Source organism: Rutidosis leptorrhynchoides, chromosome 4 (genome assembly GCF_046630445.1).
Source record: "Rutidosis leptorrhynchoides isolate AG116_Rl617_1_P2 chromosome 4, CSIRO_AGI_Rlap_v1, whole genome shotgun sequence".
Lineage (NCBI taxonomy): Eukaryota > Viridiplantae > Streptophyta > Magnoliopsida > Asterales > Asteraceae > Rutidosis > Rutidosis leptorrhynchoides.
Window position 1 is genome coordinate 381,149,503 of NC_092336.1, and position 16,560 is coordinate 381,166,062.

At 35.5% G+C, this 16,560-nt stretch overlaps 2 protein-coding genes across 2 annotated transcripts; one reads left to right on the plus strand and one right to left on the minus strand.

The window, feature by feature from the left end:
- Positions 1-1,064: 1,064 nt before the first annotated feature.
- On the plus strand, positions 1,065-4,381 carry LOC139841868 (protein FAR1-RELATED SEQUENCE 5-like). The gene is made up of 6 exons (XM_071832060.1): positions 1,065-1,128; positions 1,649-2,456; positions 2,549-2,807; positions 2,925-3,611; positions 3,746-3,802; positions 3,899-4,381. The coding sequence occupies exons 1-6, from the start codon at positions 1,065-1,067 to the stop codon at positions 4,379-4,381; spliced, it is 2,358 nt and encodes a 785-aa protein (XP_071688161.1).
- Positions 4,382-5,339: 958 nt separating this feature from the next.
- Positions 5,340-10,025, minus strand: LOC139841869 (uncharacterized). Its single transcript, XM_071832062.1, has 9 exons — positions 9,820-10,025; positions 8,411-9,129; positions 8,082-8,306; positions 7,235-7,783; positions 6,846-7,111; positions 6,487-6,667; positions 6,165-6,287; positions 5,925-6,062; positions 5,340-5,774 (listed from the first exon to the last, which is right to left on the minus strand). The coding sequence occupies exons 1-9, from the start codon at positions 9,908-9,910 to the stop codon at positions 5,340-5,342; spliced, it is 2,727 nt and encodes a 908-aa protein (XP_071688163.1). The 5' UTR covers positions 9,911-10,025.
- Positions 10,026-16,560: the final 6,535 nt, after the last annotated feature.

Sequence of the window (16,560 nt, forward strand, 5' to 3'; positions counted from 1 at the left end):
ATACGATATGTAAATTATGATTAATTCATATGATTTAATTTTAAGGAGTGAAATAATAAATTATGAGTTGATAATTTATTATGTGACTATATTAATGTGCTTGTGACGATGGTCACAGAAAATATCCGTTTTTGTGATTTGGACTCCGTTAGGACTGCCTAACGAATACATTGTGTTTCAGATAACGGATAAACTACCTATGTGTTTAATTAATAAAGTTTGAAGTGGTGGTTTTGTTATGGATGTACACGTGTGTATGCATGCGTCATTCATTCCATCCATCCTATGTGATTATCTAGTTTCATTTAATTCATTTCCTAATTTTTATAACTAACACACACATACGCATGCTGATGATGTTAATACTTGGAATTCAAATATAGATGGGAGTTTGATTAATTGATTTGGGAGCAAGATACATATACACATGCGTGTACATAAACATAAACGCACCCTTGGCAATTATGATACTTGATTTTATAGTTTTAATCAAGGAATATATTTTGATCATTCTTGTTCTTGCAATTCACAATCAAAGCAAGGTAACTGCATATATATGATTCATATTTATATATTTATAGTTTTTATAAGTTTTGATAATTTATAAAGGTAATGATCAAATCGTATGATTTGATGTGCATATGCTTAAATTGATAGTGATTATATTTGAGTTGTATTCCAAAGAAACCATTAAAAAGGTTGAAATCCAAGGGGCGGTTCTCAGCCTTTGGATCACTTTTAATCAATGATCCAGATTAAAGCACCAATTAATACAGCGAGGGTATTATGGTCATTTTACAAAAAATAGAAATCCTACTACGAAATAAATCACTCTCGAACGAAAACCTTCAAAAACCCTAAACGATCCTGGTGATGGCGATTGACGATTATCCGGCGAACAAACAGTTCGATTCCGTCATTAACTCTGATTAATTCAGTCGGATTGCTTGATTATACGATTACCTAACGTCGTTAACTTAGATTGATAATCACTCGTTCACTCCGAATTGCTTAACATACGAATTCATTGATCAATCAATTCATATACACCTTCAATTTAAGCAATGGAACCAGAGAGGGAATACGATATCAGTGATGAAGACATCAACGAAATCCAGAATGATGATGGTATGTATATCGTTTCGTCTTCAATCACATGTGATTAGCTTTTAATGAATTAGTGTTTTTGTGACTTTAAGTAATGTCTTGTGTAAAATCACATGTAATATATTGTAAAATCACATGTGATTGTTTTATGATAATACATTACTGGGATTTAAAAGTGGTTCCTGATGAATACAATGAAGATGGAGATAAAAATCGAATTGTTGTAAATTTTTACTCATTCAATCACATGTGATTAGCTTTTAATGAATTAGTGTTTTTGTGACTTTAAGTAATATCTGGTGTAAAATCACATGTAATTTCTTGTAAAAATCACATGTGATTGTTTTATGATAATACATTACTGGGATTTAAAGTGATTACTGATGAATACAATGAAGATGAAGTTGAAAATAGAATTGTTGTAAATTTTTACTTATTGAATCACATGTGATTGCGTTATATGATAATATATTATGTGATATGTATATTGTCTCTTATTTCAGTTAAACATTCAATTAACATTGTAATTTGTTTTCCACAGATTATAATTCACCAAAAGCAACTGCAACACGTAAAAACGAAACACCGGGTGGATCATTGTATTATGCACCAATTGTTGACAAACTTTTCTTACCGGTCATTGGTCATAATTATGGAACACTTGATCAATGTGAAGAGATGTATAGGTTATATGCATATCATGCATGTTTTGACATAAGAAAGGCTGGACAAAAAACTGCAAAATCTGGATTAGTGAAACAAAAGTATTACTTATGCAACAAGGCTGGCACACCAAAGGAAGTCTACTTTGACACATTACAAGAAACTAAAAAGCCAATTCGGAAAAGCAACATGGAATGCACAGGATGTAGGGCTAAAGTTAGATTCGACTGGGTGTATGGAACAGATACTTTCGTTCTTGCTGACTTTGAAGAACAACATAATCATGAGTTGCTACCGATAGAATACAGACATTTAAGTAAAAAGGAAAGACAAATGAGGTATGCAGAGAAGTTGTTTGTATACCATTCGACGGTATCAAATATTGGTCCAACAAAGGCATACGAAGTTTACAGCAATATGAAAGGGTCTGAAAAAAATGTTCATGGAACTGTAATTGACTTCAGAAACTGGAAACGAGATTTGAATGTGTTTATCAATGCAACTGATTCTCAAATGCTCGTTAACAAAATGGAAGAAAGGAAAAAATATGTTCCTGGTTTTTCATTTGAGTACAAGCTTGAAAAAAGTCAATTACATTCCATTTTCTGGGCTGATGAAGTTGCAAAGTGCAACTACAAGGAGTTTAGTGATGTTATCTCATTTGATGCAACATATAGAACTAACAGGTATGATACCTGGTTTTTACAGCTTCTAATCACATGTGATTGACAGGTTGTTTGGCTTATCTGAGTTTCTAACATTGTCTTTTTATTAACAGGTACAACCTCAAGTTTGTACCATTTACTGGAATAGATAACCACCGTAGGTGTGTCACTGTTGCTGCGGCAATGATCAAGGATGAAACAGCCGAGAGTTACAAATGGCTACTTAATTGCTTCATGAAGACATTCGGGAAAGAGCCAAACATGATTGTGACAGATCAGGATAAATCAATGGCGATAGCCATAAAAGAGGTCTTTAAGACGGCAAAGCATAGATTATGCATGTGGCACATTATGAGGAAGGTGCCATCAAAGGTATGAGTTTTGTTATTGAAGACTACATGTAACTAATCACATGCGATTGAAATGGTTAATGATACATATACATAATTTTCTTAATATGAATTATTAACCAATCAAATGTGATTACAGATTCAAGAAGCAAATCCTAATATTGAAGATAAACAAGAAAAAGACTTCAAGAAGAGATTTGATAAAATTGTGTGGAATATGTACATAGAACCAACTGTTTTTGAAGAAAAATGGGAAAAGTTGATGGACGATTTTTCATTGAAGAATGACAGTTGGTTCAAATATATGTTTGATGTTAGATCAAGTTGGATACCAGCATATTTCATCGAGACTGAAATGTTTGGTTTGATGCGAACTACTTCAAGATCAGAGAGTGAAAATGCTTTTTTTTCACACTTTACAAGATCTGCATCAAATCTGTTGACTTTTATGGACGGCTTTGAATCTGCCATGTTAAAACAGAGGTCAAAACAAGAATCTTTGGATGTACAGACAATCAAGAAAAACCCAAAATTATTAACGTTGCTAAGAATTGAAAAACATGCATCAAAGGTATACACGAATACAATTTTTCTGATTATTCAACAAGAGATTGTTGCAGCTTTGTATAAATGTTCGTTGGATAAAATGGACAAAGAGGAATACACGGAAATATTTGTTGTTAAAGAGAAATTGGAAAAGAGAAAGGAATGCTCGAATGAAGGGAAGAAAAATGAAGGTTCGAATGAAGGGAAAAAAGATGAAGGCTCAAGTATGGAGGATAAAAGGGAAGGCTCGAATGAAGAAAAAGAGTTCTTCAAATACAAGGTAAACTAATTTACATATTTTTTCATGTATGGAATAACATTTGTGCAATAGTTTGAATCTCACTTGTTAAAATAGTTTAAATAGGTACTTATCACTTGTGATTGACTTATACGTCAGTTGTCATATTTAAATAGGTACTTATCACTTGTGATTGGCTTATACATCAGTTTCATACTTTTTTCATTATGAAGGTACTTCATAACCGCCAAGATGGATCAATAATATGTACATGTAGACACTATCTAAGATTTGGTCTTCTTTGTAGACATTGTTTTTGGGTATTGAAGAACGATAATATAGATGAAATCCCTGAAAAATACATAATGAGGCGTTGGAGAAGGGATATAATACCACCAGAGTTAAGATCAAGGAGAAACAGATATGGCAACGAAAACATTGCTGTTCAAAATTCTATTAATGAAATCACATCAGTTATTGATGATTGTGTTGAACTAATTGGGCAGGATGAAACGATGCTACAAGTGCTTCTTGAAAAAGTTAAAATGGTGAAGAAAGAAGTTGAGGCTCAAGTGCCAAAACAGTTTAAGAAAAAAGATGATGTCATACAAGAAATGGTTGGTGTTTCAAAACCTAATTCATTAGACATACAAAACCCACCGGTTGGGAGATACAAAGGTTGTGGAAAAGATAAGCGTCTCATGAGTGGAAAAGAGAAAGGAATTTTGGAAAGCAAAAAAAGAAAGATTACTTGCAGTAATTGTGGATCACATGAACACAATTGCAGGGGTTGTGACAAAGACAAACGTTGATTTTATTTTTTATTTTTTATTTTTTATATTCGTACAATTGTTAATTTTGGTTTTCCTATTAAATGTTTGACTTTCATTTTTTTATATTTTGTTACTTTATTTCAAGAACAACTGTTAAAAATTGTTAATGTGTTTGGAACATTTTTTATTTATGGTTTTGATTTTACAGAATGTATATCAACAGTTGTGATTATATACTGTAATCACATGTGATTAAGTAGTTCAATCACATGTGATTTTATATTATAATCACATGTGATTGAATAAAGCCAATGACATTAAGAATCATTTGTAAAATCAATTAGTCCCTAAACCCAAAAACCATGTGATGGGTCCTAATGGTGGTGAGAGGTCTTTGCAAAATCAATTTGTAAAAGAATGTAGTTAACGGTTGTGATTATGTACTAAAATCATATGTGATTAAGTAGTTCAATCACATGTGATTTTATATTACAATCAGATTTGATTGAATAAGACATGAGATTAAGTAGTTCAATCACATGTGATTTTATATCACATAAAGTATGTTAACGGTTGTGATTATATACTAAAATCACATGTGATTAAGTAGTTCAATCACATGTGATTTTATATTACCATCAGATTTGATAGAATAAGACAAGTGATTATATATGTATTATCACTTGTGATTGCAAATGCAAAAATCACATGTGATTGCATGAGGAATAACTTGTAGCTGTATAGTATTTTTAATCAACCATCAACCACCAAGAATCATAACCATCCAAGCATTAGAGACGATAAATATATGAACATCTAAACCATGCATTAAAATATCAAGTAGCATGTCATTAACCAAAAAACATCTTGACCAAAAGAGCCATCAACATCTAACCACTAACATGTCATTAACCAAAACACATCTTTCCAACCATCTACATCTAACCATACACTGAACTATCAAAGCAGAACAATAAAAATACATCTTCAAAAATCTTCACTCTTCATTAGATTGCTGGTCATGCACCTCTTGATTTTTAGCTTTTTCAACTCGGACACCTCTTGATTGTTTTGCAGAAATGATAACCTTCCTATAATCTTTCTTTTCATGGAATGCGGCAAAATTTCTTGCATTTCTTAACATCTGCTCAGCATGTATGTTTAGATCATGCGACAAAATCTTCGATGCATAGCGAATCCTCAGCTTCCGTAGCTGATTCTTTTGTTCAGCCGACTCAGGCACCAATACATCAGACCACTCATTCTCTGATCTTGCTTTAAACATGTCCATGTGGAACATAGCAAACACGCCACAATCCACAACATTATCTATTGTTTTCCATGGCAGCGAAATCCTAATTCGTTCCAATTTTTCAATTTGATTTGCAAAAGGATGCTTATGAAATTTCATATGTTCAGCAAAAGCATATAGCTGGAAAAAACAAAATCATAAAAAATAAATAGTTATTAAATTAATGATTGAGCAGATGTTTAAAAACATTAAGTGTAAACAGGGGAAGCAAAAAAAAACTGATATTGAAGTGGAAAACGTACAAGTAATGATATTATAATAAACACTAACCAAAAGATTGAAAACTTTGGCGTATCTTGCAGCATAGTTTTTAACTACCGAAGAGTTGTCAAGTATGTAGAGCTTGGGAACTTTCATGTCAATCACCAAGACAAAGAAATGCCCATGTCTGCAGATTGGGAAAAATACCTGTTGTAAAAAATCAAAAAAGAAAGAAATTATTAGAACACAAATAATTGATTATGATATAAAGGCAAATAGACCTACAAATGTAAGCTAGAAATAACATACAAGATCAACTTTTCGGAGTGACGCAAGCTTTGGAAAAAATCGAAACCAAGCATTAGCACTTTCTTTGATTATCATCAGCTTATCTTCCTTTTTCATGTTCTTGTTGTCATACAAGTAAGAATACTGTAAATAAAATAACACATGTGATCATATATAACAATAATATGTAATTATATCTATAATAATCACATGTGATTATATATATAACAATCACATGTGATTATATATAACAATCACATGTGACTAAGTATTAAGAACCATCACACAGATAGAAACAGCAAGCTAATATAGTACATAAAAATTTTTAAACGATAAAACTTACAATGATTGAAGAAGGGAAAAAAAACCTAGACGGGCTAGATTGTCCTCTGTACTTTTGCTCTTCGTTCAGTATAAAGCTCCATAAATCAATTACACTAGCCTCAACATAAACATCGGGGCAAAGTGATTCCAAACTAAGACGGTGTATCATGCTGCCTTTTCTTGATTCAAAAACAGTCTCACTAACAAACAAAAAAAAGGAGGGGGGGGGGGGTTAGTTTAATACATGTGATTTCAGAATATAATCACATGTGATTTCATAATAAAATCACATGTGATTTCATAATATAATCACATGTGATTGGCTTATAAAGCAGAAGGATTTGTATGTATTAAAAGGAAAAATTTTAGAAAACTCACGAAGGGCTAAGCTTCATCGAAAATAATTCCATAGCCAAAATAAGCTCAGAGTTTGTCAGAATGTCAGACACAACAGTCAGCTTGTTGATATAAGCAGATCTAAGAACGATTGTCCGATCTTTCTTTATAGCTTTTTTACAAAATTTCTTTGACTGGACAGCCGTTTGTTTCGGTAACGTTTTTCCAACTTCAGGGCTGCTTGCCAACTTGCCCTTGTCTAACAATTTCACAGCTTCATCATACTCCTTGTTCTCATATTTATCCTCCTGAGATAAGAGATGAAAAGTAGGCGGTGTTAAATTCATCATTGTTGGAGTATTATGAACAGGTAACCATGTAAGGCTTGTTGGTGCATTAAGTAAAGATATAATTTCACAAATATCAACGACCTCATTAACGTTGTTGTTAAACCATTGTGTCAAAGATGTGTACTCTTCTTCATTTTGATCTTTGTCAACATCTTTCTCAGCAACCTTTGGACCTACAACTTCTGTCACAACTGGAACAATTGGATCATCGGAATCAAGATTAACTTCTTGCTCATCATTCACATCATCATCAGCCTTGGATTGCCCATCATCAATCTTTTTCTCAGACTCAACCTTGTTTACATCAACACATTCATCATCTTTTTTCTCCGAATCAGCATTCTTCTCATCATCATCGTGGTCATCATCATCGTCATCATCATCGTCTTTTCCCTCTGACTCATCATTGTTGACATCATCATCGTCTTTTCCCTCTGACTCATCCTCCATCTCATCGTCAGTCTTCACATCACACACATCCATTTTAAAGACTTCGTTCAACTTCTTTTCATAAGATATCAATATCTTCTCATCTGGGTACTTGGACAAACTTTCACGTATTGTCCGTGATAAAAAATGCTTCAACTCATTGACCAATTTAAACTTCTCCTCGATAACTTCACAATAACCCTGCATATAATGTGCAAAAAGCTTAGAATAGTTATAAAAAAAGATCAAAGTTATCGCATAATATAATATTATTTACTGAATGTATAATCAGACCAAGTATTATTTAATTAGTGAAAACAGGTGATTGTATACAAAAAATCAATCACATGTGATTTTATCATAAAATCACATGTGATTGTATACAAAAATTCAATCACAGGTGATTGAATACAAAAAATCATACTAACACAGCATGATTTAATTAGTAAAAACAGGTGTTTGAATTATAATAAAAAAAAAAAAAAAAAAAAAAACCTACCTCAATCGCACGCAGATCAGCCTTATCCTCATCTTCAAGTTTGAGAAAACCCTCCCCATTTTCTGCTTCTTCGTCATATTCATCTGCAAGTTCCAACAGCCCAAATGATCCGAGCTCAGCCTCTTTCTTTGCACGAACCGCAATGGCTCCTTTCCAGTTCTTGAAAACTGGACGCCCACGAACAACAGGAAAAGAATCAAACTTTGTACGGTCGAGATATAGCAGCTAAGAAACAAACACGAAAAAAAAATCATAGTTATCAAACCAATTCGTAAAAAAAGATTGTTGAAAATCATATATGATATATAGATAATGAAAAGATAACTCACGGTGAGAAAAGTAGCAGCACCGGTGTAGAAACAGTTGGGATCATTTCTGTTCCATCCATTTTTGCTATATTTCAATGAAGAAAGAAGAAACATGGACCAGTTGATACTTGAAATATCAACATCGTCAGACAACCTCATCAACACATACGAACTCACTTTCCCATTTCTTTCACATGACACCATCGTGCTTGCAAACAACATGATAAAGTTCATCTGAAAGATACTATCAACTTCCGTTGAGGTCAGGATCTTAGAACACAGTGAAGATGAACGGGTGACAAACGGGGGTGGTGGAAACTGATTCAACCAATTTTGAACAAAAAGACTACCAAGCTTGAGTTCCAAGGTGTCTATATCAGTACCAACATCTTCGAGTCCAAACACATCATGGACAGCTTGGGAATCAACCTTAATGTTTCCTTTTTGAGTCTTTATTATCATCTCATCACCATCGAAATTGTCAACAACATAGTAAACAAGATTACCCGGCAATTGGTCTATATTAAACCCAATTAAAGAACGAAACCCAAGTCTCGTGACACAAACTTTTTGTTCGGGGGTCAACGAACACATCACCTTTGCAAACTGCGTCGGTGTTGTCCTTAGCCTAAGAGCAGGTAGCTTAGACTCAACTTCATCATCAGAAGGAACATCCTTAACTTTGTGTTTCTGTTTGGGATTATCAACGGCATTGGTAACAGACTGGTGTTTTCTTTTACCTGAAAAATGTGATTTACAAAAGTAAATCAGTAACATTGAACAAAACAAATCAAAGGTGATATCATTTGTTAACAGCTAAATGTGAATTCCATAGTGATTTCTTGTATAATCACATGTGATTGAAAAAACCTAGAAGATACTAAATTTATACTTACACTCTGATTTAGCAACAACAGATATGCAACTCATACACAGATAAAAGGCACATATTAAAACAATCACAACAAATAACATGTGATTAAAGAAGCAAATAACATTTGTTAACAGATTTCAAAAGTGATTTATTATATAATCACATGTGATTGAATAAAACCTAAAAGGTGTGCAACTCATACAAAAGATAAAAAGCACATATTAAACAATCACAACGAATAACATGTGATTAAAGAAGCAAATATAACAGCTAAATGTGTATTCGAAAGTGATTTCTTGTAATAATCACATGTGATTGATAAAACCTAAAAGGTAATAACAAAACTTATACATACAATCTGATTTAAGAACAACAAATGTGCAACTCATAAAGAAGATAAAAAGCACATATTAAACAATCACAACAAAAATCATGTGCTTAAAGAAGCACACACACGAATGCTATATCACGAAACCCTGAAATTTGAAATCATCAAAGGAATACAAACAAACTTGATTGATTATAAACGAACATCAACAAAACTTGTTAAAATTACCAGTAGTTTTGGCCGGAGCTTTTTTATTAGCCGGAACATGCTTTTCAGCCGACGACGATTTTTTGATTAGAGAATGCTCCGATTTAGCCATGTTTGATGGAAGATAATCGATTAATGTGTATAGCTGTTGATGATTGTTGATAATGGCAGCTTTGATCGGTGTTGATCGAAGGAAATTAGCGGTCGATGTTGAAACCCTAGAAAGAAGTGTGTGTTTGTGTGTGAAATACAGATCCGATGGAATGAAATTCCAAGCGGTGGGTGTATAACATATTTTGCCTGTGTGGACGAAAATACCCCTCCGCCATATATTGGGACTTTTAATCTGATCCGTTGATCAATCTCAATCTAAAGGCTGAGATTTGTCCCCTCAATCTCAACTTAAATATAGATTTCATTTGAATATTCTTCTATAGCTTGGTTATGATATAAGTATGATTTGGCTATACTTGATTTGTGTTAAATTTGTATAGATGATGATTTAAATTTTAGGGTTCATAATTGTATAAATTGGGGATTTTGATACCTTGATCCTAAATCTTATGTATGAGTACTAGATTTTAGTGTTTTTGGTTAAGGAATGTGTTTATGTATGTTATATATGATTCCTTGTACTTGATTTGGACTAAAATAAGTGGAAATCAAGTTTTGGGCAAGAAATCACTTCCATCAGCGAGCTAATGAGGAAGATGATAGTGCTCGAAAACATTAGTGCCCGAAAACAGTGCTCGGAATCCCCTAGTGCTCGAAAACCCTACTGCTCGAAAAGTTTATTCTGCTCGAGAATCTAATGCTCGAAAACATAGTATTGCTCGAAAACCTTGTGCTGCTCGAGAAGTTTATAGTGCTAGAAAACCTTGTCTGTTGTTATGAATGTTTTCTATTAAATGAAAAATGTGTTACCACACTTGGATATATTATTAACTTGAGATATTTTATGATTATTCAAGTGTGCGTATTCACTTGATTGATGTATACATGTATGTATTGAGATGTTAGTCAAGATATATATATATATATATATATATATATATATATATATATATATATATATATATATATATATATATATATATATACTTGTATTGTATATGTATATGATGTTTGATATATCTACTGTGATATGCATATTGTTAGTTGGTAATATTGTGTATATATGCATATATGTGTAAGTATGTATATTGAATATACATACTGTGATATTGTTAGTAAATGATATGATTTACTAGCTTGTTCAGTGTTTATTCTCAGGTGATAATTGGAAAGGTGAAGGCTCAGTGATATAAGACAACTGAGTACTTGTGCTTCCAGGTGAATGGGACTATCTTTATGGGCATGATTATACAGTGACAGGAGTAGTGATTAGTGCCATGCTTATGATTAGACTGTGTAATGAGTCTGTGACCAGTGATGTGACTATATGTGATTATGTGCGCACCCAGTGCTAACGTCGAGGTAATTTGTGCGACGTAAGAGGTCGATTGTGTTTACCTCGTTTGGGGTAATAGAATTGGGTCCAAGCGTTACTGATTAGTGGTATAGTATGAATGACGAGTGCGTCACGTCTAGAAGACTATACCAGTGATTCAGTAGTTTGGACTATCGGTATATTCCAGCTTGATCAGCTATGGGTTGCCGGTTCTCTTGTTTATGGCCTTAAGTGATCTAGTGACCAGTGCCTTTAAGCTGTGTTTGATGCTTGTAGTGATGTCCACCTAGATATTTCCATTCACTTAGCATTATACTAATTCCCCCACAGTGTTTTGCCCTGCAGGTGTGTATTAGCATCTGTTGATGGGTATTGCCGGGCAAATGAAGATGTTTGACAAAGTGTGACTCTGATATTTTATGTAAACGACTTTACAACATGATCTGTAATTAAGTAACACCAGTGATTTGGTGAAATATGACTATATGTGTAATTAATAGTTAATAATTGACTTCCGCTGTGTATTTAAAAAAACAAAATCTGGGGTGTTATACAAAACCTCGCAACGAAATCAATTAATATGGAACGTTTATAATCAATATGAACGGGACATTTCACTAAAGTAATTTAGATTAGGGTTCTTAGAAAAGACGTAGAAGCAAGAGATAATTGGTGATGTGTATGTGAAATTGCGTGGCTCAAAATACCCTAAAGAGGGTGTAATTCCCGTCGGTTTAAGTTATGGGTCGGGTTGACCCAATTTGCTTTTAACAAAAAAAAATGAGTAAGAATCTCCATTAGACGCGACCCGCGTCGCGGGTCCCCTAGCCGCGCCGTGGCTTAGTATTAAGAAAAATCCCAACAAAATTGAAAAGCTCTCAATTTTAAAATTCAGGCTTAACCCGCACCGCGGTTTGAAATGCAGCGCCGCGGCTTATAACTAAGAAAAATATCAAGTTTACTAAAAAGCCTCGACCTTGATTTTTAGGCTTACCCCGCACCGCGGGTTGTAATGCCGCGCCGTGGCTTGCATCTGGGCTGTTTTCCTTATAAAAAGTTCATTTTTAACACAAAAACTCAACCCAGCCCTCAACATTTAGCACGTTTCAATGATCATATCGCATTTTCAAATCACAAAAACACAAATGAGCAAAATATACACAAAAATACAACAAACGTGATTTTTATTTCCGAGTCGTTCACTCGAATCGTCCCCCAAATTAATCATCTTTCGGATCAAAGTCGAGGGTAACCTCTTCTTCGATTTTAAGGGGACCATCCACATAGTGTTTGACCCGGTGGCCATTCACCTTAAAACCTTCGCCATTCGAGTTAAACAATTCCACCGTACTATATGGGTACACTTTCCTAACCACGAACGGTCCCAACCAACGGGACTTGAGCTTTCCCCGTGACAATTTGAAACGTGAGTTATAAAGAATAACACGGTCGCCTTCCTTAAATTCATTCGGACTTTTGATCCGATTGTCATGCCACCACTTCGTTTTTTCCTTATAGATGAGTGAGTTCTCATAAGCATCGTGCCTCAACTCATCTAATTCATTCAATTGGGTCAACCTAAGGTGACCCGTCTCATGATAATCAAGATTTCATATCCTAAGAGCCCAATGTGCTTTATGCTCAATCTCCAAAGGAAGATGACATGCTTTGCCATAGACCAAGTGAAAAGGAGTGGTCCTGATAGGAGTCTTGTAGGCGGTACGAAACGCCCACAATGCATCATCGAGTTTGTTGGACCATTCCTTAGGATTTGAACCAACGGTCTTTTCAAGAATTCGTTTAAGAGACCGATAGGTGTTTTCTACTTGCCCACTAGTTTGCGGGTGATATGAGGTAGGAATCTTATGGATTACTCCATATTGTTTCAAAATCTTTTTCATTTTTGCATTGAAAAAATGGGTGCCCCTATCACTAATGAGGGCCTTCGGAGTACCAAAACGGGAAAAAAGCCCCATCAAGAACGTGATTACAACTCGTGCATCGTTAGTAGGGAGAGGTTTTGCCAGCGCCCATTTAGACACGTAATCGATCGCAGCGAGTATGTAGAGATAGTTATGAGATTTAGGAAATGGGCCCATAAAATCAATGCCCCAAACGTCAAACACCTCGTATACTTGGATGCTTTGTTGAGGCATTTCGACACGTTTGGTGATTTTTCTGGCCCTTTGACAAGCATCAGATGAGATACAAATGGCATGGGCATCCTTAAAAATACTAGGCCAATAAAAACCAGCCTCATACACCTTCTGCCCCATGATTTGGGGACCAAAATGCCCACCCGTAGGGCCAAGATGGCACTCCAACAATATACGAGTACATTCCTTTCCGAAAACGCACCTTCGAATGATTCCATCCGGACAACAACGAAAAAGATAAGAATCTTCCTAGAAATAGTGCTTAACTGAAAAATTTCTTCCTCTTTTGATGTGACCACTCTTTCTCCAAGAATCTCCCAACAAGATAATTAGCGATGTCCGCATACCATTTCTCGTCCATCTTGTCTACCTTCATGAGATACTCATCGGGAAAATCATCATGAATACTTGACTCATGAAGGACTTCGAGATTTGGATTCTCGAGTCTAGACAAGTGGTCGGCCGCAAGATTCTCGGCACCCTTCTTATCCCGAATCTCGATATTAAATTCTTGCAAAATCAAGATCCATCTAAGCAATCGAGTTTTGGCATCCGGTTTCGAGAAGAGGTACTTTAAATCAGAATGGTCCTTAAAAACAATAGTCTTGGACAAGACTAAATAGGACAAGAACTTATCGAATGAAAAGACCACTGCAAGGACCTCTTTCTCAGTGGTAGTGTAATTCAACTGTGCTCCTTGCAAGGTTTTTCTTGCATAATAGATGGGTCGAAAATGTTTCTCGACCCTTTGGCCTAAAACAGAGCCAACAGCAAAATCAGATGCATCACACATAAGCTCAAACGAAAGAGACCAATTTGGAGCAATTATGATAGGTGCATTGATGAGTTTCTCCTTAAGAAGTTCGAATTCCTTTTGGCACTCTTCGGAGAATTTCCAAGGTGTGTCCTTTTCAAGGAGTTTGTTCATTGGGTTAGCGATTTTGGAAAAATCCTTAATGAATTGCCGGTAAAAACTGGCGCGCCCGAGAAAACTCTGAACAATTTTAACATCGGTAGGAGGTGGAAGGTTCTTAATTGCAGTTACCTTTGTGGGATCCACCTTAATACCATTCTTAGAAATCTTGTGCCCGAGGACTATGCCCTCTTGTACCATGAAATGGCACTTTACACCAGTTGAGCATAAGATCGAAAAGTCATCCATGAACACCTCCATGCAATCTTCTATCATATCATGGAATATGGCTATCATGCACATTTGAAAAGTGACCGGAGCATTACAAGGGCCAAAGGGCATGCGACGGTATGAGAATGTGCCATACGGGCACGTGAAAGTGGTTTTCTCTTGGTCCTCGGGCGAGATAGGAATTTGGAAAAAGCCCAAAAAACCATCAAAGAAATAGTAAAAGCTGTTTCCCTCCAACATCTCTAGCATTTGGTCCATGAAAGGTAACGGGAAATGGTCTTTTTGTGTGGCGTCATTCAACTTTCGGTAGTCAATACAAACACGCCACCCCGTGACGGTCCGAGTGGAAATTAACTCATTTTTATCATTGGTGGCAACAATCATACCACCTTTCTTAGGTACACAGTGTACCGAGCTTATCCACGGACTGTCAGAGATCGGGTAAATAAGACCTGCATCAAGAAGCTTCATGATCTCTTTCTTCACGACATCTTGCATGTGAGGGTTTAACCTCCTTTGGTGCTGCACTACAGGTTTGGAGTTATCCTCCATTAAGATTTTGTGAGTGCAGTAGGAGGGACTAATACCCTTGATGTCGTGAATTTTCCACACAATGGCCGGTTTATGGGCCTTTACATGGTTACAAGCTCAGTTTTCTGACCTGTAGTAAGAGAAGAAGAAATAATTACCGATAGCTTATATTTATCCTGCAAATAAGCGTATTCCAGTTGGTCTAGAAGCGGTTTCAATTGTAACTCTGGAGGTTCTTCAATTGAAGACTTTCTCTGGTAATCATCATCATGATCGAGTTCTTTGAACTCATCCTCAGTCAGTTCATAGCCCTTTTCCATCAAGGCGGTCAAAATATCTACCTCTTCAACCTGCAACTCCTCATCAATTTCAACTAAAGAACATTCCCATGATCCCAGTAACTCTGGGAATTCCTGTAAAAACTCAGACTGGACATCCACAGTGTTAAGAAAATAACATGTATCATCGGTATATGCAGGGTATTTTAAAGCATGGTCGATTGAGAATGTTGCACTCAAGTCATCTATCCTAAGGGTCAACTGTTGGCCAAAAACATCAATGATACATCTAGCCGTATTTAAAAAGGACCGACCCAAAATAAGTGGAATCCTTTCATCCACTTCCATATCCAACACCACAAAATCGGTCGAGAAAACCAATGACCCGATCTTAACTAGCATATTCTATATGATTACACGAGGAAATTTAATAGAGCGGCCAGCTAGCTGAATTGCCATACATGTGAGTTTTAACTCCCCGGGGTCTAGCTTAAAATAAATAGAATAAGGCATTAAATTTATGCTAGCCCCCAAATCTGCCAACGCCCTCATACAATCTAAATTACCAAGTAAACAAGTGATGGTGAAACTCCCAGGATCCTCAAGCTTCTCGAGAAGCTTTTTTGCAACTACCGCTGAGCATGCGGCATTCAACTTTACTGAAGACACGTTCTCCAGCTTCTTCCTGTTAGTGAGCAAATCCTTAAGAAACTTTACATACTTTGGCATACCTGCAATCACATCAATAAAAGACATATTTATGTTAACTTTTTTAATTAAGTCCATGAACTTGGACTTTTCAGCCTCCAACTTCTCTAATCTCTGCTTCCTCGGAAATGGGAGCGGTGGTTGATACTCCTTAACTACTGGTTTAGCAGCAATAGTTTTCGGTGCTTTACCACTTTCTCAATCACCTGTTTCGGCTCCTTTTCCCCCTCCAGTTTACTAACAACAACCGCTCACTATCCTTAGCTAATGGAACCCGAAAATCATACTCATCGGGCTTCCTCGGTGGATCATATGCTAAACCACTTCTGGTGGTAATAGCATTAACGTGCCCATTCTTCGAGTTAGTATCCGTGTAACTCGGTAACTCCCCCGGTTTCCTTTCATTCCTTTGATTAGCAATCTGACCAATTTTTTTTCTGAATAGCAGCTTGTTGATTTCGAAACATTTAATCATTCTTCTTATTAGTTTGAGTA